Raw genomic sequence first — 27,511 nt, forward strand, 5'->3', positions numbered from 1 at the left:
TCCGATGCGGAACCTAATGAAGTACGCTCGGTTGTTAAGTTGAAAGTTCTCCTCCTGGTGCCTCGTTTTCATTAGCATTCGCACTAATTGTCCTCCGGCTGGAAACGTTTTTCTTTCCGCACATTCCCATTCGAGTTCGTATTCCCATTCGTATCTCAGTTGCCAACTGCTGCTGATTTGATTGAAACCAAAAAACAATCAGAGCTTGCTCCAGCAGCTGCTAATGAAGTCAATCTCATGAATGCACATGCCGTGTTCATTTCCGCTTTTGATTTATGCTTCGCAGAAAATCGCCAAAGTGCGACAATGATAATGCGGTAGACTGCGAATAAAATCGATTTCAAATCTATGATGCTTCGGCTTCCAATCACTGCATCACAGACTAAATGCTGATTGGAAAAGATACTAATTTGAGAAATACAACATTTTATTTAATTAAACCACAGCAAGTAAAAATAAAACGATGCACAATACCAATATCCCAATTTTAAACTAATGAATAATATTATTTACATATGTATGTATTCCGTGATTTCAGTCTAAACATTTTCTTTTCGTGTGGGGTAAGTGTGGGGAACCAGGAGCACAAGGGGCACAAGGGGAAGTGTACCAGGTGCTGATTGTGATGGGGGTTTCCCTCGGTTCGTTTGATTGATGATGCGCGATTGTGCAAACAATAATTGCGAAATTACAGTTATGTTCTCGAAAGCGGCAACCCTAAAAGTGTTTCCAAAACGGAAACGAAGTCAAATTACGATGATTGAGATTGATGGCGAATGGCACGATTGAAGGCAAGGGGATAGTGCATCCTTATAGTGTGCTTAAGTGCATATGGCATTTTCTTTTGCAACAGCAATCCATTTACATATGTATCCCTCTTTTATTGATCAATTATTGTGGATTTTAACATACGTATGTATGTATATATTTATGTTATGTTTCGTTCATATCGAAGCGATTCTATCTGGAAAAGTAGCCGTCGATTGATGCACTTTTCTTGCCCCAAATAGTTATCCACATGCCTCTCGATTGAACTCTGGACTAACCACTCAAATCAACTGATTGATTGATTCACCGCACTCATCAATCATGGGTCACCGCATCTTGATCAGCTGTCAATCGGATTTAGACAAAAACAAAAACCGAAGGCAATTTCTCAATATATTCGATACTATTTTTTTCCCTGCTCATTTTTGCACACAGTTTTTGGTGTTTGTTTTATCAGCAGAAAATGCTGAGGAAGCCGCCTGGGCGAAGGCAACAATTAAAAGCTGGTAAAAAAAAACAAAAGCAGCTGAAATAATGTACAAGATGCGGGCAGCATCAGCAGCAACAGCAGCAGCATCAGCATCAGCAACAGCAGCAACAACAACATCAAGGAAGGAGGATGCCCCCAAAGATTCGCAACAAAAATCTGCTCAATCACTTTTCACTTAACCCAAACACAAGAACTTCAAGTTGAGCAGAGGATGTTGGTCGGGTCCGGGCTCAAAGCACTCTTCTGCGGGCTGAAGAAAGAAAGAGAGAGTGTGAGGGCAAAAGTGATGTGTGGGCTTTTGAACACCAGCAGAAACGAGAAAAAAAAAATAATAATAAAAAAATATATGTAGAGAGAGATCGATTTCATACTGCCACACACAACACTATCCTGCACTTGATCAATTGCACCCATATAGTCGCGGTAAATATTTATATTTGATTTGCATTTTTTTTTATAGGCCTCGTTAACCATTCAAGCTGGCATATACACGCCTGCCATCAAATATTTCACAATGAAATCATTAAATGTGTGCAATTTTAAAAAGGAGGATAAGGCAAATAAGAGATTTAGTACGATATTCAGCGATGTTTGCGTATTGAATATGCCCGGGGCCAGTTAATGGGTAGCATAAGGAACACGGGGCGTGCAAACAAACAAACAAACAGCAACAACAACGGCAAGCAGGCAAAAAGCAAAAGCAAACTTTACGTGTATGATGATATGCAAAAAAGGCCATGCCCTGGGTGCAAGTGAGATGGATAGATTGGGGGTGAGGGAGAGGCTGCACACATGTGCCGGCCACTCACCCACACACACACACACACACACACACTCGCACACTTGATATTTAATTCCTACTCCAAAAAGGAGAAGAAGCAGCAGCATAAAAGCGATGGCTACGTCAGCATCAAAAGCAGCACTTGACCCACAAAAGTGCAAGAAAAAAGAGGAAAAAGAAAAAAACCAACTAAGAGAGTAGCATAAAGGAAAGCCGAAAATTTGTTCTTGTTGCTTGACCGAAAAATGTTTGCTAGCAAGCAAAAGTCAGGACGGAAAGTGATGGAAGGGTCAGTCGATAACGGCGATGACAGCGTGAGAATTCATCGAAATGATCGCGATTGATGAATTAATGTGGTTAATGTCTCTGCAAGGTAGTCAGAGTTCAAAAAATGTAACTCAAAATGCAGCATAGTTACAGTTTATTTCAGTAGTTTCATTTTTATTTCTAATTGGTTTATATTCTTATGAAATTTTCGTCATGCTCAGCATATATTTTGGCGCAACGTGACTATCGGTAATCTTCTTAGCTATCGTTTTACCTTAAAGACTCTTCACCGATTGCAAGCTTATGCAAAAAGCTTTGGCCCAGACTTAAATGCTCATTAGAGTGCAGTGTGGGGGAACGGAAAGGCTCCCCTTCCAAATACCCCTTACCATCCAAAAATATCTGAATCAGAAACCCCCTTCTCCCCCTCCATCGCACACCATTTCCTCAGCCCCTTTTCCACTGACTGCAGCTTGTTATTGTTGTTGTTTCGCCATGCACTTGCAGCTTCTTAAGGGAAAGAGTTTCCCCCCAAAAGGGATGGGTTTCCGGATAGGCGGGGTGTACATATGTTTGCTATATGGTTCCGACTTATTGGCAGTTTCGAATGTGTCAGCAACAGCAGGTGCCACGCCCCTAAGCCCGCTCCTAATACCCGTTGATGATGAAAGTGCGTCAAATGGTTTTTTGATTTGCTTGTTTGCGTAACTGAGCTACAACTTCCCCTTCCCCTCATACCCCTGTCTAATCCCGGGAAAATCTGCCGAAATCTGAGAAAACCTGACAAAACCCCCTTTTTTGTCCTAATTGCGTATGCGTGTGCTGAGGCTTCTAGATCCTTGCGTAAATTTAACAAGTTCGCACTTGAACCGAAAGCAAAGTGAAGCACAAAAACTACGCCTGCCAAAAGGCAGAAAAAAATGGAGGAAAAGGAAGTGGGCTAACTAGACGAAGAATGGGTCAGAACTACACACAGAGAACAGATTGCTAATTTATAGCAAATTCAAATGGTAAATGGTAATGTTACGAATGGGTTATTTATACCAAATACCTAATGCATAAACATAACAAGAACCAACATTTTAATGATTAAACTATTTATTTGATAATCCCTTTTTTGGTCGATACTATAAATTGTATAATTTTTTGCTGTGCACCTAGCGCATAAGGGAGCAAGTCTTTTCTTAGGATTAATTTGATTTAGATGTTCAAGTGTTTTGCCTCAACTTTTCTCTGTTTTTCCTTTTTAGTCGACTTTTCACACAGAACTGAACTTTTTTGACTTCTTAGATACTCTTGGCAAACTTTTTTTTTGTGTAAATGTGGAGTAAAGTTGATTTGAGTTTCTATTATGATATCCAAATTTAGATGGATCAAGGTTTTTTATACAGCATATTGTCGAACAGAAGAAATTATAATAACAAACAGAACAAATAGCAATACAATAAATTGTTTAAATGGTAGATTCATAAAACCTATTTAACAACTGCATATTACCCACTAATAGGAATGTCTTCTTGGCACAGTAATATTTCATTTTAAATATGAACTATGGTTTGGGGAATTTACTTAGTTGTAACTGATTTCTGTACCTTTTTTTTTCTTTTTTTTTTTGGGTGGGGGGTGTCAGTTTCGGTTGACAGGTCGTACCGAAATCAGCAAAAAAGTAAAACCAAAAACACTTAAAACTCTGATTTGCGTCACATGTAAGACAGGCAGCAACAAACACCCACTTCACCCGACCCCCTTCGTTAGCCCCACAATTGAAAGAGGTTGGTATTTTGGGGATTTTTTGGGAAAGGCATCATTAGGACGGAAAATTCCCTCTTTTTCTGTGGGAAAGTGGGAAACTGATTTTTGTACAAAAGTGCAATGAAATGGGGTGTTAAAGGATGACGGGGCTACAAATCGATAAGGTGTAACTAAGACCCTTTTTCCCCCACTTCCCCACATCCAATACTTTTTTCTTACTTTTAGCTTCTTCGCTTGACAGCTGCAAATTAATTAGATTTAATTATTGGCCCCATTCCAATCACCTTCTTGTTGTCCTTGTATATTGATTGAGCCTAATTAACTGTGCTTGAAGTTTTGTACGCGCTCTGCAAAATTTCAATCATCCATCAAAGCGAAATCAGGACTTGAAGGGCGTGGGAAAATGGGCGGGAAAATGGGTGAGAAAAATGGGTGGGGAAAATGGGTGGTCTAATCAGTGCATGAGATAGTCAAAATGGGCGGCAACTGATTGGTTAGTTTGCAACTGGTTTCTTTCCGCTTGTATCTGTTACAATAGATGTAATTATGAACTCAGAATTAATCAATTCATTTTGTTATGGAGTTAAGTTGCGAAATGAGGGAAAGGTTATGAGAAAGTCATGAGTAAATTGGGCTTTAAATAATCATCAGTTCGTGCAATTCAATACTCTCTTAAATGACAACAGAATTTGGGCTTTGATTGTGGAATATTGAGAATCTTTTAATACACTTTGAAAGCCATTTAAGATATTTTGCATACCTAAATTATGCTCATGATTATCACATTTGAACTTTTAAATGTGGGTCACTTTAAGCTGTTAGCCGTGAAATGAGTTCTCATGACTTGAACACCTATTCATCCAAATTCCTCTATGCTACATTTGCTGAACATTTTTTATCGCCACTAAATATTTTGTGGAGCGACATTTATCAAACGCTTGAAAGACATGTGCATGGCTTTTTAAGTGTGTGTGTGTTATATTTTTTTTGCGCAATTAATTCGCCAAGTCATTTATCAATCAATCAGCGGTAATGTTTCAGGCAAAACCAATGAAAAATAGACTTTACAATACCATACCAAAAAAAGGCAGTGAACAAGCGCACTTGACAAGTGTGCCAAAAAGGAAAAAAAAAAAAAAAAAAAGCGACAAGGTCGTTGTCCACTTGTGAAGGCCTTTACCACCCTGCTCGAACAACTGCCCCCCAACTCAACCCATCGAAAATTGGCTTACAATTGGTCTTGTAGAGCAACCACAAAAGTACTAAGTAAATCAAACGTCAAGTGGCCAAAAGCACCCAAAAAACCAAACAGACAAAAAACAATAAGGCCGAAAAAAGTTGGTAAAAAAAAAATAAATAAAACAAAAAAAACGGTAGAACAAACACGTCACGGCAATTAAAAGCCAACGGAATACAAGAAATTTACAGAACAACAAAAATCGATTTCAAGTGCTGGAGGGGGGTGAGGACCAACTAAGCCACAATTGTTGTTGGTGCCATGTCAATTGACCATTGCTTTGAGGGATAAAAAAAAATAAATAAATAACAAAAAGCCACGAAGAATTCGAGAAATATCGGCAGACAACGGTGAGGAATGGATAAAAAAAAAAGGAGAGGAGCCGCAGAATTTCATCGGTTTCCACATCTTGCTGCACTGCCACTTGGACAAAACCTAAATTGTTAAAGCCAGCAGCTACAAGTGATGGCAGCGTGACCCAATATACGTAATATACATTTTATACATTATATACATTATATACAGTACTGATTGAGTGGGTGCATAAGGTCATAGGAAGGAATATAAAAGCAAAAAGTATATATGCCACTTACCAGAAATGCGCCACACAAAGTGTCATGATTATCTTGGGCAATCCCGGCGCTTCCTGGCACGTGACTCACGCGCCCATTCCGATTGACTCCCACATTCCCTGGCTCCCTGGATCCCTGGATGCTTGGTTTCCTGAACCAGACGCAGGATGCCCCACAATTATGCCCTTTCCTGACCACAGACGTGGACACTCTGCATGCCAAACTTTTCCACTTTGCAACTATTTCAAAAGTGTAGCGAAACTTGTGGCCCACTTAGTCGTCCGTTCGTCCATGTCTATAAAGTATATATAGTATATATACACACACGGTTATATTTATGTACATATATATACATATGTATATATATATTCGGATATCCCTGCCGATGTATCCCGTCCGTGTGTCAACGCCGCAGTTTGGGTCTCCGACGTCGATTTCCAATGCGGTTCGTGTCTTTGCCTGCTGCATGATTTATGATTTCTGCCTCGAAAAGTATTTGTGGCATTACCCCCTCTCTCCGCCCATCTCCACCTCATTTTCCCCCGCATTTGTGGCCCTTTCCTTGAGGTCCAAAATCCGTATCCCGTCCCGTATCCGTATCCGAGTCCAAATCAGAAGCCAAGTCAGTGGCAGAGTCACTGCCAGAAGCGTTCAAAGTTGTCTACTCAAATCATTTTAATTGAAAATTACACATGAGCGGAGCCGAGGCAAAAGTAAACTTTTAATAACAAGTAGGCGACTTTTGCAATGCCCTCTCCGCTTCTCCGTTTCTGTGGATAATCTATCCAGTGTACGCGACATGATTTTAAAACTAAATATTCTGTAAATAATCGTATACCTGAATATAGTATAGTATATCATAGAAAACTAGATACAAGTTCCAAGTTAAAAGCCCAAACTTTTCAGTTACAAAGCTAATTCTTTGCGGTAGCTCCAAGTGGCTGAGAAGCTCGGCTTTGTAGGGCAGCGAAATATGTTGGGGCCAAAGAGAGCCGGCGAGTGCTTCCAAGGGCAGTGGATGGTGATTTGGACTTTTAGCACAGCACACGTCCTTGGGCTGTGAACCTGTGGCCCAACCCACCGCCAAACCCCCGCCCGCCCACTACAGATTTGGCCCCCCAAAAGGTTTCGCGGACTTGCCCAGGACCTTGGCTCTCGGTTTTTGGCCTGGCACATGGCACGTTTTGTCCGTACCGGAAATGTCCATTCACTTGCATATTAACAAAGTTCCGCACACTCACACACCAGTTGCTATTTGGTCTATGCAAATGCACTGCGAGAATCGCAAATGGCCAGTTTCGGGTGTATGTTTTGCATACATATATTTTATTTCATTAAACCAGCACCAAAAATATATATTTTATTATATAGTTCTGCATTACTGTTTATGCTTTATATACAGTTTCATTAAATGCATGTATTATTTACAATTTCATAACATTCATGATTCATATACAATGTCATTACATTAAATCGCACTCGCCTCGCACACACTGCGAGTTTCAGTGTATTCTTGGCAGTACTTAATAAACTCCCCAGGAAGAGAAGCAAAAGAGAAGGCCAACCAAGTTGGTCGTACATCATAGGGTCCTTCCATATCCTCGCCATGGGGGAGCTGGTATGTGGGGTGGGCAAGGGGCTGGAGGGCGGGTGGTGGGGGGTAGGGAAACAGGAAAGTATTTCGAAGGCACCGGAAACCGGAAGCAAGCAATAATTCAAATGAATTTCAAATCAAATCATTGCAAAACATTTACAAAGTATGTGCGCCAAAGCGCTGCACAAAACCGCACAAGAGCAAAATGCCAGCCAGTCAGCCAGTCAGCCAGTTCAACTTTGACTTTTGCCATCAGCTGCAGGTGGGGCACGCCCCCGCCTTCACTGGCCGACTTGCCCACTTGTCCAGCATTTGGCCTCCCTTTTTGCGCCACCCATGCCATTATGGCCTTGCAGTGATTAATTTCTATTATTATGACACTGATTAGGTCCACTTACAGGCTCATTACAGTCATGAGCACATAATACACAGCCAGGACACGTGACGGTGATTTAGAGGTTCGCGAAATGAAACAGGGCCACCAGCGTCGCACGAGAGATCGTCCTGCTGACCAGGATGAGGAGCTGCCCAGGGGCAACTCCCCGGGCGCCATCCTGCAGACATTTATCAAGACATTGACCGCCGCATGCAGAGCCGCCGACCGGAGACCGTTTGTCTTGCACTTGACCAGGGGGACGGGGGGTTCTGACCGGAGCAGCGCACCTCGTAGAAACACACACACACACACACACACACCGTGGAGAGGCCCCTTGGAACATGAACACCAGTTGGCCCATAAATTAGTGCAACTACGCCAAACGCCACTGGCCAACACAAATTTGAGGCTTTGCAATCGCTGTTTGGGTTGATTGGAAAACATACAAAAGGTGAGCAACGATTCCACAGCTAGAATTTAATTTTTAATTATCAACCCTCTGCCGTCATGACCTCGAGTAAAACCACATTGGTTGCAGAGTGTAATTGCTTTCAATCATTTAAATAAATAAATAAGGTTGCCTTCTCGCATACTAATAGTAATCATGAAAAAAAAAAATTGCATTGGCTGGGGGACAAAAAAAAAGTAATTTTTCGCTTAACTAGAAGGTGGGTCCTCTTCTCAACCGCGATTTGGTCGCACCACCATCACCTGGGCCTTGTTCTTGCCCCGCTTATTGCCACGCCGGCGACGTCGCTGGTTGTTGTTGTTGATGCTGCCACGCCTCTTGTTGACCCGACGCCTACGGGCGGGTACACGCCTCCTGTTGTTCTGGCCACCGGGACGCACGCGACTGGACACCGCCTGGCCAACGATCTGCGGCAAGAGACCGGCAACTGGCGAGGATCCATAGATCACCTGATTGATGGCCGCATTGGTGGCCGACGAGGAGGAAGACGAAGACGATGAGGATCCCGAGTTGCCCAGATGCACATAGATGGCTCCATTGGAGGTCGTGGTGACCAGACCATTTCCGGATCCCGTTGTTCCCGTTCCGGCCGAGGTTCCCGTCGTTGGGCCCGTAACAGCGGATGTTCCCGTCGTCGTGACGCCCGAGGTGGGACGCAGTTGCTCCAGCATATCCTGCTTATTGGTTATGTACTGATTCAGGGCCGAGTTGAGGCCGGTGTTTGAGTTGCTGGTGCTGCTGCCACTGGTCAAACCCGATGCCAGGAATCGCAGCTGACCATTTTCGTTGCCATCCTTCACATAGATGCCGGCCAAACGGGTATTTGGATCCTTGGCCAACGGATCCTTTTCCACCTTCTGGGCCATTGCTGGCCAACAACTATTGGCCAGCAGGCAGAGCACTAGAATTGCGTAGATCATTTCTGGGCGATGGACTAACGAACTGTGTGTGCCATTTAGCAGATTTTTGGCACTTTTATAGCCCACAATGAGTTGACGGAAATCGACTTTCATCGGTCATGGATGCCATGATGCCCGGCATTCTGCGTGCCAATATAATATGGGTTATGGATTGCTTTTTAGAAAGCCTTTCTTCTTTCGCACCATTTTTTTTTTTGTTTTGTTTGCTGGCCCCCGGGCCAAATAGTTGGGCTCTTCGAGTGGCAATAGCGTGTCAAGAAGTGCCCCTACTTGTAGGCCATTGTTTGCTTTGCCGCGGATCGTGAACCTCAAGTGGTCGCAGCCGAAACCGAAAACCAAAAACCAAGGAGCCACACTTTAATTAAAATTTAAAATCAGCAAGAGATACACGTCTGCTTGCATCTTCAGTTAGGCTATTTTTTGTTGTATTTTTCTGCACAGTGAGTACATATATCAATAGGAATTTCAATTACAAATCGTATTTGTTAATATATATACCTTTTATGGTGCTTTTAGCATCGGAATACGGCTACAACTGAGAAAGTACTCTGCACCATACAAAGTTTAGCCCATAAACCGCTGTGGCCCTTTTATGCACCCCCTTAACACTTGCTATCTCTCGCTCTCTTTCTCTCTCTCCCTCTGAAAATTGCATATTTTCATTCATTTTTTGTGATTTTTTTTTGGGATCAACCGCTGTGAGATTGTGCATTCGGAATGGTTTCCATCACTTTGGCGCCAGTGTGCCGCAGATGGCGCCCCCTATTGGGGCGCATTTAACCCGAGGAACCCCCGTAACCCCCATAACCCCCCGGAACCCCCCTTGCCAGCCTCATTTCATTCTATTGCCGTTGATGCTGCCTTTGCTGGTGATGGTGCCTTGCTTCTCAATTTTTCGCCTAAGTTGGCCAACCGACAGTTTTGGGGCTGAATGCCTGGCGGGGGCTGTTGAAATAAATTTCACTTACGCCAACGCTCTCACACATACGCACTAAAAAGTACACTGCCCAAAAAATTACACTCGCTTCTACTCTAACGATACAAAGACAAATCGAACAAAGCCGCTTAAAGCATATATTTTAAAGTGTAGGGAAGGAAGATCATGTCATAAAACACTATTTAAAAGTCACTGATGGTTTTTTTTTTTTTTTTTGCAAGTGCAGCGCACACATGGAGAGACATATACGAATGTCGCTCACTGTTCGCGGTTCGTCCTTTACTTGGCAATGCAATTACAGGCGCTAACCGCGCGTGAAAACAGCAAAAGCGGCAATAACAACAACGGCTGGGGGGCGAGAAACTATCCACACACCGAAGGGTAGCCATATGGTCCTAAAATCATCTCTAAACCGGACTGTAAACTGGATTTTCTATTCCTATTATAGTGTCTTATAGACTTAGATAGCTAGTATGCTATGGAATAGAGCATAAATATAAAATCTCATACTTAATAATTTGTTTGTTTATTGAAAGGCTGTTTATTTCCTCTCAGGTTTCAAGTGGCATTTGGCAAGAGTATGTATGGCCGATAGACTTTGCTGGCTGCTCCTTGGCCTTCCTCTTGATTCACTTTATCTGCCAACACCCAAACCCCACCCCATCCCAGATTTTCTTCACACACCCGACAAGGTGAGGCTTCCATTTCCCATTTTCCTGCCACTGAGCGGCTTAAAGCGACGCAATGACAATTAACAACAGGCGACAAAACGACAACGAAAGAAGGTGAGGCTAAAATCGGGGGAAAATGTTGGAGGTTGGGAAAATTCAGAGGTACTTTTGGGTGGTTTGGGGAAAATGCCATATCAATGACAGCACCAGAAGCCCGAGAAGAAAAATAAAGAGACAACTTCACGCCAGGACTCAGGACGCAGGAGATTCCACCCACTTGCCGAACCACCAGCCACCCACATAACATCCAACACACACCTGCCCCACACACTTACGCATATTAACAGGCTTGAATTTTTCAGTTTTTCGCAGACTTTTGCAGCAACACACCACCCCCCTTCCATTTTCATTTTCATTTCCATTTTCATTTTCACGTGCAATTGAAGTGCAAAATGCGTTTGGCAATAGAATTGCCAGCTAAAGTTTCCCCCAAAACCAACTCGAATTCCCGCTTTTACCCAGACTTCTTCACCACAATACAAAACTCAGTTCCGTTCTGGCGTCTACTCAATTTTTATTTTTGCTCCAGTTCGGTTTGGTTTTTGAAGGGAAATTTTTGTAAGTGAAATTTCAATGACATTTTAATGGAAATTGCAAATGAATGAAGAAGTGGGGAAAATGTTCTTAGTGGCTTGGAAAACTGCACAGAAATACTGAGTTGCATAATTGATGCCAAACTTACGGATATCTTGGCACTTAGCAAACGTAGAAAAGCAGTAACAACAAGATAGAATGCTATAGGGGTACTCGACCCCGACTATCAAATACCCGTTACCCAGCTAGTGCAAACGAGAAATTTTTAAAATTTTCTGGAAAACAATTTTTAAAAAATTTTCAAACGAGCGGTTGTGACAGTATTTAGAGGATTTAGGGCGGTAGAGTGGGATCAGTAAAACAATTAAACCAACAATTAAAAAACCGATTAAGATAAGTTAAGTTATGGACTTTAGAACTTCAGTCTTGGGACAGTTTTGAGTTTCTACAACATCATAACATCAAAAAAATTACAAAAAAAATTAAATTCTAAATTTCAATGCAGATTTTTAGGAAATTGCTCCAGAAAAATTTAAAGGTGTGCCACTTAAAAATCCGATTAAAATAAGTTGAGTTATGGACTTTAGAACTTCAGTCTTGGGACAGTTTTGAGTTTCTACATCACATCACATCAGAAAAATGACAAAAAAATAAAAAAAAAATTTTTAAAAATTAAATTCTAAATTTGAATGCAGATTTTTAGAGAATTGCTCCAGAAACATTTAGAGGTATGTCACTCCAAATTCCGATTAGGATAAGCTGAGTTATGGACTTTAGAACTTCAGTCATGGGACAGTTTTGAGGTTCTACAGCAATCACATCAGAAAAATTACAAAAAATATACAAAAAAATTTTAAAAAAATTAAATTCTAAATTTGAATGCAGATTTTTAGAGAATTGCTCCAGAAACATTTAGAGGTATGTCACTCCAAATTCCGATTAGGATAAGCTGAGTTATGGACTTTAGAACTTCAGTCATGGGACAGTTTTGAGGTTCTACAGCATCATCACATCAGAAAAATGACAAAAAAAATTTTAAAAAATTAAATTCTAAATTTGAATGCAGATTTTTAGAGAATTGCTCCAGAAACATTTAGAGGTATGTCACTCCAAATTCCGATTAGGATAAGCTGAGTTATGGACTTTAGAACTTCAGTCTTGGGACAGTTTTGAGTTTCTACATCACATCACATCAGAAAAATGACAAAAAAAATACAAAAAAAATTTTAAAAAATTAAATTCTAAATTTGAATGCAGATTTTTAGAGAATTGCTCCAGAAACATTTACAGGTATGTCACTCCAAATTCCGATTAGGATAAGCTGAGTTATGGACTTTAGAACTTCAGTCATGGGACAGTTTTGAGGTTCTACAGCAATCACATCAGAAAAATGACAAAAAATATACAAAAAAATTAAAAAAAAATTAAATTCTAAATTTGAATGCAGATTTTTAGAGAATTGCTCCAGAAACATTTAGAGGTATGTCACTCCAAATTCCGATTAGGATAAGCTGAGTTATGGACTTTAGAACTTCAGTCATGGGACAGTTTTGAGGTTCTACAGCAATCACATCAGAAAAATGACAAAAAATATACAAAAAAATTAAAAAAAAATTAAATTCTAAATTTGAATGCAGATTTTTAGAGAATTGCTCCAGAAACATTTAGAGGTATGTCACTCCAAATTCCGATTAGGATAAGCTGAGTTATGGACTTTAGAACTTCAGTCATGGGACAGTTTTGAGGTTCTACAGCAATCACATCAGAAAAATGACAAAAAATATACAAAAAAATTAAAAAAAAATTAAATTCTAAATTTGAATGCAGATTTTTAGAGAATTGCTCCAGAAACATTTAGAGGTATGTCACTCCAAATTCCGATTAGGATAAGCTGAGTTATGGACTTTAGAACTTCAGTCATGGGACAGTTTTGAGGTTCTACAGCAATCACATCAGAAAAATGACAAAAAATATACAAAAAAATTAAAAAAAAATTAAATTCTAAATTTGAATGCAGATTTTTAGAGAATTGCTCCAGAAACATTTAGAGGTATGTCACTCCAAATTCCGATTAGGATAAGCTGAGTTATGGACTTTAGAACTTCAGTCATGGGACAGTTTTGAGGTTCTACAGCATCATCACATCAGAAAAATGACAAAAAAAATTTTAAAAAATTAAATTCTAAATTTGAATGCAGATTTTTAGAGAATTGCTCCAGAAACATTTAGAGGTATGTCACTCCAAATTCCGATTAGGATAAGCTGAGTTATGGACTTTAGAACTTCAGTCATGGGACAGTTTTGATGTTCTACAGCATCATCACATCAGAAAAATGACAAAAAATATACAAAAAAATTTTAAAAAAATTAAATTCTAAATTTGAATGCAGATTTTTAGAGAACTGCTCCAGAAACATTTAGAGGTATGTCACTCCAAATTCCGATTAGGATAAGCTGAGTTATGGACTTTAGAACTTCAGTCATGGGACAGTTTTGAGGTTCTACAGCAATCACATCAGAAAAATGACAAAAAATATACAAAAAAATTTTAAAAAAATTAAATTCTAAATTTGAATGCAGATTTTTAGAGAATTGCTCCAGAAACATTTAGAGGTATGTCACTCCAAATTCCGATTAGGATAAGCTGAGTTATGGACTTTAGAACTTCAGTCATGGGACAGTTTTGATGTTCTACAGCATCATCACATCAGAAAAATGACAAAAAAAATACAAAAAAAATTTAAAAAAATTAAATTCTAAATTTGAATGCAGATTTTTAGAGAATTGCTCCAGAAACATTTAGAGGTATGTCACTCCAAATTCCGATTAGGATAAGCTGAGTTATGGACTTTAGAACTTCAGTCATGGGACAGTTTTGATGTTCTACAGCATCATCACATCAGAAAAATGACAAAAAAAATACAAAAAAAATTTTAAAAAATTAAATTCTAAATTTGAATGCAGATTTTTAGAGAATTGCTCCAGAAACATTTAGAGGTATGTCACTCCAAATTCCGATTAGGATAAGCTGAGTTATGGACTTTAGAACTTCAGTCATGGGACAGTTTTGAGGTTCTACAGCAATCACATCAGAAAAATGACAAAAAATATACAAAAAAATTTAAAAAAAATTAAATTCTAAATTTGAATGCAGATTTTTAGAGAATTGCTCCAGAAACATTTAGAGGTATGTCACTCCAAATTCCGATTAGGATAAGCTGAGTTATGGACTTTAGAACTTCAGTCATGGGACAGTTTTGATGTTCTACAGCATCATCACATCAGAAAAATGACAAAAAATATACAAAAAAATTTTAAAAAAATTAAATTCTAAATTTGAATGCAGATTTTTAGAGAATTGCTCCAGAAACATTTAGAGGTATGTCACTCCAAATTCCGATTAGGATAAGCTGAGTTATGGACTTTAGAACTTCAGTCATGGGACAGTTTTGATGTTCTACAGCATCATCACATCAGAAAAATGACAAAAAAAATACAAAAAAAATTTTAAAAAATTAAATTCTAAATTTGAATGCAGATTTTTAGAGAATTGCTCCAGAAACATTTAGAGGTATGTCACTCCAAATTCCGATTAGGATAAGCTGAGTTATGGACTTTAGAACTTCAGTCATGGGACAGTTTTGATGTTCTACAGCATCATCACATCAGAAAAATGACAAAAAAAATACAAAAAAAATTTTAAAAAATTAAATTCTAAATTTGAATGCAGATTTTTAGAGAATTGCTCCAGAAACATTTAGAGGTATGTCACTCCAAATTCCGATTAGGATAAGCTGAGTTATGGACTTTAGAACTTCAGTCATGGGACAGTTTTGAGGTTCTACAGCAATCACATCAGAAAAATGACAAAAAATATACAAAAAAATTTAAAAAAAATTAAATTCTAAATTTGAATGCAGATTTTTAGAGAATTGCTCCAGAAACATTTATAGGTATGTCACTCCAAATTCCGATTAGGATAAGCTGAGTTATGGACTTTAGAACTTCAGTCATGGGACAGTTTTGAGGTTCTACAGCATCATCACATCAGAAAAATGACAAAAAAAATACAAACAAAATTTTAAAAAATTAAATTCTAAATTTGAATGCAGATTTTTAGAGAATTTCTCCAGAAACATTTAGAGGTATGTCACCCCAAATTCCGATTAGGATAAGCTGAGTTATGGACTTTAGAACTTCAGTCATGGGACGGTTTTGAGGTTCTACAGCATCATAACATCAGAAATATTACAAAAAAAAATACAAAAAAAACGCCTAAAAACTGATTGAATTGTTCCCTGGCAATGGCTTATACATGATACTTTTCAGCATAAGTCTTGAATGGAAATTTAAAAAATGAATTCATTCAGAACGCGTTTTAATGGAAATTTCTCGGTGACGACGCCATTCCATTTGTTCCCCCTCTTTAAAAGAAAACTTCACACAAAAAGGGATAAAATGGGATGAAGTTCGAGCCAGACATGCGAACAGAGTCCCTTCGATCTGGGGGCATAAAGATGCACAGATCCCCAAATGGCATTACGATTCGACTTTGCCCTCGCGCCTGGCGTCAGCTGTCTTTTCCTCAGTCTTCAGCCTTCTTTCTTCTGCCTTCAGTCTGCAGTCTTCAGTCTACAGTCTGCAGTCTGCAATCCTCTGTCTGCAGATTGCAATACGCTATCGCTATATGTATATGCGAGATACAATGCTGGCTCGTCTGGGAGGCCACCAAAATAGATGGAGTCAAAAGAATTTCCAGCCTATGTCAACGTTGCTCGCGATGGGGAGAGACGTTCTGGCATTCTGTTTACCAAAATAGACCGACAAATGTTCCCCAATCCGAAAACGGGACTTTAAGGCGTTGTGCAGTGAGAAAAAATAGTGACAATTGCGCGCATTTAATTGTAAACTAATCAACCATGAATACAGAATCTCATATTTCATATCTCATATAAATTCTCAGATGATAAAATTCAATATCGACATAGTTTTTACTATGTGAAAATGTAGTGTATGCCGCTGTGTGCTGCAACTCCAAAATCAATCCAAGGTACTTCACGCATTTTCTCGCTGTGCAGTATCCTATGCCGCTGCCTCCGTGCTCCCCACGAGATTTTCGCATTAAACATGTCAAACGCTCGTCTCGTCGGCTGCAATTAATAAAGGTGCTACATGGATGCGACTGGGGATGTAAATGGAATGGAAATGACTGGATCAGGCGACCGAGTTGTCTGCCCGGAGTCTTAAAATAGATCTACACATCTAGAGTTCTATCCCCCGAAGCTCCCATATCCCGGATCTTGCATTTTCCAGACTTTCGCCTGGCGTGTTAATTTGTCCCGGCTTTTCCACTATAAGTGGGTAGGAAAATCCCAGATCCGTAATACCCCCGTCCACAAATTACGCCCCCTACACGATGGCATTTCTTGTTATTTATTTGCCGCGTCTGTTTGTCATTTGGTACTCGGTATTTGGTGTTTGGTACTCGGATTTTCCGAGGGTTGCGACCAAACAAAGCGAAATGGGGAAGTTGGACACTTTTTTTTATCGCCCAGCGCGAGGGCAACATTTTTCAATGTTTTCTAGGGGGTTTGGGCTTTATGTGTGTGTATGTACCTTGGCGAAGGGGCGCGACGATTATTGATCTTTAGCCAGAAGTTTGCTGCATTTCCGTGGCTATTTTGGGGCACCCGGGGAATACACAATTGAAACACTTCCGTTAATGCATTGATATCACGTGCGAGGCCATGTTGACAATCTGATTTCCAGATCCTCCAGTGGGGGGACCCACTATTCGGGGTGGGCCCCGGTGCTTCTTTGAAGATCGGGAAGAGTTAAAGGAAGTTGGGGGTGGGCGGTCGGTTCAGGAATTATGAAAGTATTTGGGGAGTGACAGCGTGCTGGTTAGGGGGGGGGGGGGGGGGGGGGGGGGGGCTTTTAAGCACTACCTTTCGGAAAAAAGCGAGAAACTTGGGGAGCAATTTTGTTTTTCAGATATCATGGCATAGAATAAAATGTTGAATAAAATTAAGTAACAGTATGAAGTAACAGTAGGAAGTAACAGTATGAAGTATCAGTATGAAATAACATTATGACGTAACAGTATACATTAACAGTATGACGTAACATTAACTCCTCAATACCCATTAACCCATTTTTTAATAATTATACAAAATATTTGCAATTCAATGTAATCAATTATCTAACAATTATCTTATCACTTACCTCACTTTAATAGTTGGAACTGATTTTGAAGTATATATGAAAATTGGACTTTTCACCCACATTTTTTTATTATCACATCATTATTTTATATTTACTTCAACGCACATTTTAAACATTTTAGAATTGATCACAAAAAAAAAACAAAAAGAGAACAAAATTGCGCAATTTCATTTGAAATTGCAAGCACACTTACATGCGCCTTTATGCACACACACACACTTGCGATAGGGGAGGCCAAAAGGCAACTTTCGGAGCGGCATTTGCAAAAACCGCCGTTTGAAACGAATAAACGCCAAATATCGAGTGGAAATTACTTCAACGAAGCGCGATCACTACTTACAAGCCCTTTACACGAGTTTTTTACAATTTACATAAAAATTAGTTGAAATGATGCTATTGCACAGTAGAAATAAGCGTGGTGCGCGCAAATAAATAACGGAGAACCAAAAGAGGAGAGCGAAAAGAGTGATGCTAACGGCAGGTGGTCGCCGCTTTCGCATTCCTTTTTTTCGGTTGCTCCTTTTTTTGATCTTTTCATTACTTGAAACGCTTTAACACACACTTTACTTGCTAAAGTAATGATCACAACAACAACAAAAAAAAGGAAAAAAAAAAAAAAACGCATTTTACTTTCAAATTGCAAGCACTTTGCACACGTGCTTACATATATACATATGTTCATATATATGCATTTACATATGTATGTACACATGTGTAGCAAAAACGCCATAATCGGAGCGCCAAATATCGAGTGGAATCATTCCAACGGGCCGCGATCACTTGTTGCGAACACTTTAAACGCGTTTTACACATTTTTAAGCCCGATTACCTGAGTAAATTGATTGAATTTATATTGGGCAGCAGCAATGCGTCTGCCGGCAATGCTCCCGAAAAATGCAAAGGCAAGCCGAAAGAGAGGGAGCAAAAAAGAGCGATTCTAACGGTAGTTGGTGTCCCTGCATGTACCTTACTGCGATCCTCTCTTGAAGCTCTCTTTTGGAATGCGCTCTCTGGCCTACGTACACGTAAAAATTACTCTGGCTGTATTTTACGCTTAACCCTAAATAAAGGTTATTATTAAATATGGGAATAAATACTTTTATTAAATATAAATATAATTCATTTATACATTTTATATATACAAAATAATGCTTTTATAAATTGATCAATTATATAAATTTATGGTTTTTATATAAATGGTTTTTTTTTAACTTCGAGATATAACTTCTAATATAGATATATATATATATATATATATCTATATATATAAATATATATAAGGTGTGTGTTGCAGTGTTTTAAGTTATGTATAAGATTATCAAAAAAGGAGGCAAAGCTGAAAATGCAGAAATAGCGAAAGCGGCCACCACTAACCGTTGGAATCGCTCTTTTCTCTCCCCCTCTTTCGGTTCGCTGTTCATTTTAGCGCGCACCGCAAAGCGAGCAGGCGTATTTATTCGGCGCAATAGTGTCATTTTAGGTAATTTCTTATGCTTATCGGACTTGAAAACGCGTGGAAAGTGTTCGTAACAAGTGATCACGGCCCGTTTAACTAATTTTCTCGCGAAATTTAACGTTTAATTAAATTCAATCGAAGGTTTTTTACAAATTGCGCACTTAAAACTGCGTTTTCGCTACACATGCATACATAAATATCTACTTACATACATATGTATATGTGTACGTGTGTAAATGTGCGTGCAATTTGAATGGCAATTGCGTTTTTGTTCTTTTTTGTTGCTCTGATTCTTGAAATATATATTACAATATATTTCAATATATATAAATATATATAAAGTGTGTGTTGAAATGTTTTAAGTTATGTATAAAATTATCAAAAAAGGAGGCCCAGCAGAAAATGCAGAAATAGCGAAAGCGGCCACCACTTACCGTTTGAATCGCTTTTTTTTCTCCCCCTCTTTCGGTTCTCCGTTCATTTTCGCGCGGACCGCAAAGCGAGCAGGCGTATTTATACTGAGCAATAGTGTCATTTTAGTTAATTTCTTATGTTTATCGGACTTGAAAATTGTGGAAAACGCGTGGAAAATGTTCGTAACAACTGATCGCAGCCCGTTAAACTAATTTTCTCGCGAAATTTAACGTTTAAATTCAATCGAAGGTTTTTTACAAATTGCGCACTTAAAACTGCATACATACATATATGTGTACGTGTGTAAATGTGCGTGCAATTTGAATGGCAATTGCGTTTTTGTTCATTTTTTTTGCTCTGATTCTTGAAATATATTTATATATATATAAATATATATAAAGTGTGTTTTGACGTGTTTTAAGTTATGTATAAAATTATCAAAAAAGGAGGCCCAGCAGAAAATGCAGAAATAGCGAAAGCGGCCACCACTTACCGTTTGAATCGCTCTTTTTTCTCCCCCTCTTTCGGTTCTCCGTTCTTTTTCGCGCGCACCGCAAAGCGAGCAGGCGTATTTATACTGAGCAATAGTGTCATTTTAGTTAATTTCTTATGTTTATCGGACTTGAAAATTGTGGAAAACGCGTGGAAAATGTTCGTAACAACTGATCGCAGCCCGTTGAAATGATTCCACTCGATATTTGGCGCTCCGATTATGGCGTTTTTGCATACATACATACATACGTAAATGCATATATATGAACATATATATGTAAGCACATGTGCGTACACATAAAAGTGTTTGCAATTTGAAAGTAAAATGTGTTTTTTTTTCCTCTTTTTTGTTGTGATCATTACTTTAGTAAGTAAAGTGTGTGTTGAAGGGTTTCAAGTAATGAAAGGATAAAAAAAAGGAGCAAAAAAGAGCGATTCTAATGGTAGTTGGTATCCCTGCATGTACTTAACTGCGATCCTCTCTTGGAGCTCGCTTTTTGAATGCGCTCTCTGGCCTAAATATGCGAATAAATACTTTTATTAAATATAAATATTTATACATATTTATACATTTTATATATATTCAAAATAATACATTTATAAATTGATCAATTATATATATGGTTTTTATATAAATGGTTTTTCTTTTATCTTCTAGATCCCGGATAAATGACCCCGCACCCCGCACCCAGCACCAATCACCCAGCGCCGCGTGGTATGTACATACATACTTATATATTAATTTGTAAAGTACATACATTTGTACATATGTACATATGTAGTATGTTAAGTTCTTTTAGTTTCTCACATGAATACACCTTAAGATTGGTTTTATTTATTTCATTCCTTTATCCACCCACGTTCTATGTTCTTAACTATCGATTTGAAGAGTTTTGTTGGAAATCCAGATTGTTGGTGTTTTCCCAAAGGAAACTTTGTACATACATGCATACCATGGTGTCTTTTGCAAATGCCTGATAGAGGATATCCTTTGAGATAACTCAAGGATTCTGTTGAAAGCGCAGCCATCATCGGCCAGCAACTTTCGTCGCCGCTCGGTCATTAGCGGCATTCAATCCTATCTTAATGGGGTCCTCCAACTAAGTTCGGAATGGCAACTCAGCTCGAGAGCAAAGGGTCCAGCACACCCACTTGAGTGGAATGGTGGGGGGGTGTGTGTGTGGGGGGGGGGGGGACTGCTGCTCAAGGATATGGAGATCGGGATGACAGCTGCAGGCGGCATCGGCTGCAATTAGGAGCGGCACAAGTGCTTCCAGATGACCATCGTAAATTATGTAGACGCGGCGGGCGTAACCCAAACATCCAAAACATGGAAATCAAATTTCGATGGGCCAGCGCACAGAGTGTATGTGCATATGTATGTATGTTGACCACTTGAAAGTATTGAAATTCCGGGACGGCAGGCGCCTGTGGGCGTGTCCTGCAAGGACTTGTGCCGCAGGGATAAATCAGCCGTGGACAGCCTGCACTTGCACGCCAACTCTAAAAACTCTAAAAAATAATTAAAGGCTCTTGGACACTCGACCCAGGATAATGACAGCCATTGTAATGCGAGACGCAACTTCTCCTGCACCTCCTGCTCATTCTTGTTAGCGTTTTTCCTTTGAATTTGCGCCGCAAACTTTTGTTTATTTGTTTTGTCAACATTTCGGGATCTCTATTCTTTTTTTGTTTTTTTAGAAGTCGTCTTGGGTTTCGTAGCAAGTTTCGTATTCGTATTCGTTTCGTTTCGTTTCATTTCGTTTCTTTTTTTTTTTTTGGGAAAATCAGGAAATGCAACTCAATCAAAGCAGAGAATCCATCCATCCGGCCGTCCATCGACTTGTGTGGCTTTGCTCACACGCATTTTTCACGCTAAGCGATCGGCTCTTTATTGGCCTCAAAAAAAAAAATGAAGAAAATACATACATAAGGCCAACGGAAAAAGGGCCCTCAATTTGTCATGCTCGCCGGTGGATTTCATCCTGTTTTCATTTTCATTTCAGTTGCGTAATGAATTTGTTTTAACCGAGGAACTGCCGTGCAGTGTCATACACACTTGTGCTTAATTCCATAGAATTGGCTGCATTAGATATTAATTATATAGCAGCTTATTGAAAAACTTGCTTTTATTTTAATTTATTATATGCAATATTGTATATATTGATTTGTTTATTTTTTTGTATCTGTACTTTTTTTTTCCTCTCGTCTCGCACGACTTTTTACAAGTGGTGCTAGTACGCTGAACACGACTGTGGTTGTGGAATGAACGCTCTCTCTCTGCATGTGGCGCTTTTCATTGGATTTTCATTAATTTGAGCCGTGTAGTTTTTCCTTCCCGCTGCTTTACTTTTTTTTTTGTTTGTTTGATGCTGTTGCTTTAGTTGTTGTAATTGGTGGTGCTGTTATTGTTGTTGTTATTGTTTTGTTTCTGTGGTTGTTGTTTTTGAAGAGGGCGCGTAATTGATTTGTGGTTCATGCATCCTAAGCAAACAAATTGGATTTGCAGCGGTTGAGCGGTGAGTTTCGCTGAAAATTTGGTAGGCAAATCAGCGAAAATCACAAAAATCGGGCGGGAAAGGTTTGAAAATCAGCGGGTGACCATAGCAAAAATGTGTTAAAAGAATCGTTGATATTTTAGAGCAGAAAGTAGAAACCAATAGACGTATGTATGCATATACATACAATTTATTTATAAATGGATGTTACCTTTAATGGGAAACTAATCAGTACCCAAAAAATCGAAGCTATGAACCGTGAAACCTCGTGATACTTTCTCATACTTCTGCGAATCCCATCTAAGCTGCGATTTTGAAACGTATTCGACATAAAAGTGCCCCAAACAAATTATAATCCAATTATTGCTCGCACCAGCCCCCTCGATGGCGAGCCATCCATTATGAGGGTCCTTCCACTACAGTATTGCCACCCTATAAGCCACGAATCCAAAACCGTTCCATCAATCATCCGTCCAATCAAATTCGCCGACTCATTCGAGTGACTTTGGTGTGTTGCTTTTGACACATTTCTCGAGCGCCAAATCGATCATTATCAGCAAAAATGCCGTCGTCGCAAACGCCCCACAAAACTAAAATAAAAACAATATACATACATGTGCATGTATCTGTAGCGAACTAAAAAGATAAACGATACAGCTGAAAAAATACCCTTTGATATAAACATCTTTCAAATAGTTTGATTTTACAGCAATAATTAGCTTAGACTTTGCTACCTATGTGAATAACTTTGCAACTTTACAACTCGACTCATATACCCTATGTTTAGGGTATTGGCCTCAGGTGATTATTGAAAAATCACAAAAGGAGCGAACGATCTGTGGAAAGTAGTGGGCAGCTCATTTGGTGCCCTGATTTGGTCATTTGGCGATTTGGCGCCCATTTCGTTCGTCTTGATTCGCCCCGTGTGCAAATTAAGTTTTATTAATTTAATTTTTTAACGAGCCACAATCCATGCCACGATTTATGAACCCGAATTATATATTGAGACATACTCGTATGGCGTACGGATTTTGCGGCTTATTTATATCTAATTTCGTTCAGAGAAGGCATCGTAATGACCGCTGATGAGGTGTTTATGACCGCGGCCAGGTATCTCGGGTATTTTGCATTAGTCACGCTTATTGTTTGCAGCCGAAACGGGGGCGTTTCTTGGTTTTCGATTATGGGTTATATACAGGCTTTATAGGCTTTATAGGTCGCAGATCGGCGTTACCTTTTGTCTTTGCGCCGCATTTGCCGCCTTCAATCTTCCAGCAGTCATTAGATACAGAGAAACGGCTCTAAAATGGAAACGCAAGATGAAACTGAAAACGTGAGAAATTGATTTCGATATGCTGGCGGCGAATGAGTCGCCGGAAGCCCATCTTTTAGCTCTGGCTTACAATCACATGCAGGTTGCCTTTGGGATATACTCGTACAGTAGGTAACATACATATTTATATGAGCTTTTAAGTGGCGCGCAGTCATGCAGACAAAAGAAATTACAATATACCAAAAAAAAAAACTTCTACACAACTGCCAAGGATTTTCGAAACTCATTTTGTCAAGACCCCATCGAATTCCATCAGTGAAAGTGCTTTGCGATGAAAGCACGAGAATTACTCGCACCCATTTGTGCGAATTGGTATAATGGAGCGCTGTGCAGGAATGCCCTAATCGGGCCACTGAATGCGGCCATCTATCTATTTGGCCAGGCCAAATAGCCCAGTCTACACACAATATACACACACACGCATACCCACACCCACACCCACGAAATACTGGCCACTTAGCGGAACTCGAACTATAGCGGCGCCCAAAAGTGCAGTGCGGAAATCAAACAATGCCATTAGGCTAATAATTGCCGCTCGTTATTGTTGTAATTGTCGGCATGAAGGCTCTCTAGCTGCCAGCCCGACTAAACGTATTAATTAAGCTATTTATCTAAACTAATGCGAGCATTTAGTGGCCAAGACAAGAAGCAAATTGCACTCATTAGTCCCACAGTCCAGCAGTCCGGCAGTCCAGCACTCCAGTCTTCGATGAGCCGGCCAATCGGTTTTTCTCCCAGAGATAATTGGCCCGGATAAGTAGCAAGTGGCCACTGCCATTGCCACGGCCACGGGTATTGAGGAATGTTTTCGGGCCAATCGGATTGGGCCAATATCGTCACTAGCCGCCGGAGCGATCAGCTTTGGATGCGGCAGCGCTGTATCATCATTAAAGCCGCTCCCTGCTCTTAAAAACGGTACTGGGAACACGCCGCAGTGCACTTGAAAAAACATTTAGTTTGATAACTCCAGAAAGCAGTGCTGGCACGCGAATTCTTTAGCCACTGCTTTGTGCGCTTTAAAGCCTACTTAAGCACTCGTTTCACCAACAAGACAGTTATTAAATTCTAATTTCAGGGCATTCACATTCGAGTTGAGGTTTTTATCACAGTGCAGCTTATCGGCTGCCGCGTCATTAGCTTGATTATGATTATCAATGAGCACATCGCCAACGCCGTCGCCGTGCCACATTAAATAACACAAGAACTTGTCTTTGTCTTAAAACTGAAACTGGAACTGGAACTGAAACTGAAACTGGAGCCAGGGCTCTTTCCTGCCCTTTTAACTTGGCTTTTAACTTGGCTTTGGCTTTGGTTTTGGCTTTGGTCTTTGTCTTTGGACTTGGACTTACTCAACTGACCACTGAACTTATTCCACAAATTAATCGTTGGCCACGAGAAGGAGTCCAGTGGCAGCCCCTTGAACTTGGCCGCACAAATTGCTCGCTATAAATACGAAAATCGCATATCCTTTAGTAAGTTATTCAAAAAAGTAATAGTTCTCTAGGCAGGAAAACCACCAATTCAATTTCTTCATATCAAGTGGCATTTTAGTTAGTCTAAAATGTTGAATTTAGCTAGTTCTTTTGATTTCAGGGTATTTGAAATTCACTAGAACCCCGCTATCGTTTTAATTTTCGTTTTTTAGGGGGTTTGTAGCTCGTTCTCTGATGATTTCAAAGATCTGGGATCTCTGGTTTCGAGATCTGGTGCGGTTGATAAAAGCGATTGGCTTCCCAGGCGGCGTGACAAATTGCTGGGACCCAGGTTTCAGATTGGTTTTTATGGCTACGCTCGGTCGCTGGGTTTCACCAGCTCTAATCATTGTGATTAGCATAATGATGTTGTCGCGTAGGGCGATGTACATACATATGTATGCACACATATATAGAGATATAGATATATACATCGATTTTGTCAGCTGTTGCCGGCATTCTGATTTCTTTAATGGAGCCCGTGGGTACAGAAGCCCGAGTCACAGGACCCCAACTCCTGCACTTACACGTAATCATAATCGTAATAAAAGGCCACATATGGTTGCCAGGTAGCTGGGGCACGATAGCTAGGGGGATCCGTCCGTATAGGTAGAAATGTGGGTTCGGAGTGGAGCTGGCCACATGTGCCAGCTACACACAACAGCACACACAGCACACACTCGCACACACTCTAAGCGAGTGAAATGTGCTCATATTTTAGCATTCCCAACCCCCCGAAACGCAGCGCAGGAAAAAGTAAAGCGAGCCATCAAAAAGGCAACAACATCATCATAAGCAGCAGCCCCAAAAACACTCCAAAAAATGTTCATACAATGTAAATGTTTTGGGGGTTTACCCTCACCTTAGATACTTGAAATTAAAACAATTTTCATAACTCAAATGCTACGCATAAATGGTGCCATATTAATATTGAATTTTCAGTTTTTCGAAACCATATAGAATATTGTTTTGAGTGCTGGTTGCCCACCTTTATGAAACTGCCGCAGCAACAATAAAAAGCCGCAGAAACTGTCACCAGGCACAATGTTTGACAGATGGACTTGCTAGCTGAAGCCGAGCTCATCTAATTTTTGGTATTTGTTCTCGCTGACGGGGGGTTCCCAAACACACACACACACACCATCACCCCCACCCCACCGAAATCACAGACCCCCCTTATGCTACCGCATATTCCATTTCCGAAATCAGATTCGAATGCGCTGCTCGCGGATGGATCCTGCTCATCGCGTGTATCCTGCAAACCGCAATATGAATGAAGTTTTAATAGATGTCTACGGTGACACATTAAAGACCAGCCAAGCAAAAAAAGTGGGGATGTGGGGTGGTGGCATGAATAGATGACAATGGAAAAGAATAATGAATCGCGAGATGCAAAGATACAAGATACAGGGATACAGGTATACACGGATACAGGGATACATGGATATAGAGATACAAAGATACAGGGATACATGGATACAAAGATACAGAGATAGAGGGATACAGAGATACAGGGATACATGGATACAAAGATACAGGGATACAGGGATACAAAGATACAGAGATACATGGATACAGGAAGATATTTATGCGGAAGAGGCTGGAAATATGAAAGTACCCGGAATCACTCATATTTTACGACCCACACACATCTGGCACTTTAATGGAGATTGGGGATTGGTTGCAGGCTTAAAAGATCATAAACTGTTGTACGCAAAGTTCATAGTTCGTGGAATAATGTGGGGGCCAGAGATTGAATTTTAATTGGCGCGGCTTAAGATTAACTGCATTTCATTTGTTATTGCATTTTCAAGGAAACTGCGCTGTGAACGAGGGGATTCGAATTTCATCGAGTTTTTATGGCCCAGCAACCATGGAAAATATGAGAATCACCGATTCACTAGTTGGTAATTGCAAGCCAAATGAACAACTAACAAGTTTAGTATCACATAACTCGCATTTTTCAATGCCTTCCTTTTTCGCCCATTTTTCACATATGTTCACGTATGTTTTGTATGGTTTTTTTTTTCATGGAGCTGTAATGTAATAACGGGAAATATTCCATATCGAAAACGAATTGTTGCAGCGCCTTTTATCGCTGGCAAAGTTTTTTGAAAGTTAGTCACTTACCTGCGGACCTCCCAATACTCTGGGATACTTTGCTACTCTGGACCTCGGCAACCTTTCACGTTG

General features: G+C 39.9%; 3 protein-coding genes across 3 annotated transcripts in view; 1 reads left to right on the forward strand and 2 right to left on the reverse strand.

The window, feature by feature from the left end:
- LOC6550325 (irregular chiasm C-roughest protein) overlaps positions 1-18,554 on the reverse strand; it is a 131,192-nt gene extending 112,638 nt beyond the window's left edge. Inside the window, exons 1-2 of the mRNA XM_026982491.1 lie at positions 18,483-18,554; positions 17,654-17,672 (exon numbers count right to left, since the gene is read on the reverse strand). The gene's annotated coding sequence lies outside the window, so the exon portion shown is untranslated. The remainder of the gene's footprint in view (positions 1-17,653; positions 17,673-18,482) is intronic.
- LOC6549758 (putative uncharacterized protein DDB_G0277255) lies at positions 8,378-9,319 on the reverse strand. The gene has a single exon (XM_001976741.2). The coding sequence runs from the start codon at positions 9,317-9,319 to the stop codon at positions 8,519-8,521; it is 801 nt and encodes a 266-aa protein (XP_001976777.2). The 3' UTR covers positions 8,378-8,518.
- Positions 18,555-19,026: 472 nt separating the features above from the next.
- LOC6549759 (irregular chiasm C-roughest protein) overlaps positions 19,027-27,511 on the forward strand; it is a 57,624-nt gene continuing 49,139 nt past the window's right edge. Inside the window, exons 1-3 of the mRNA XM_026982490.1 lie at positions 19,027-19,133; positions 19,497-19,832; positions 20,674-20,730. The gene's annotated coding sequence lies outside the window, so the exon portion shown is untranslated. The remainder of the gene's footprint in view (positions 19,134-19,496; positions 19,833-20,673; positions 20,731-27,511) is intronic.

Source organism: Drosophila erecta, unplaced genomic scaffold (assembly GCF_003286155.1).
Source record: "Drosophila erecta strain 14021-0224.00,06,07 unplaced genomic scaffold, DereRS2 tig00000126-arrow-pilon, whole genome shotgun sequence".
Taxonomy (NCBI): domain Eukaryota; kingdom Metazoa; phylum Arthropoda; class Insecta; order Diptera; family Drosophilidae; genus Drosophila; species Drosophila erecta.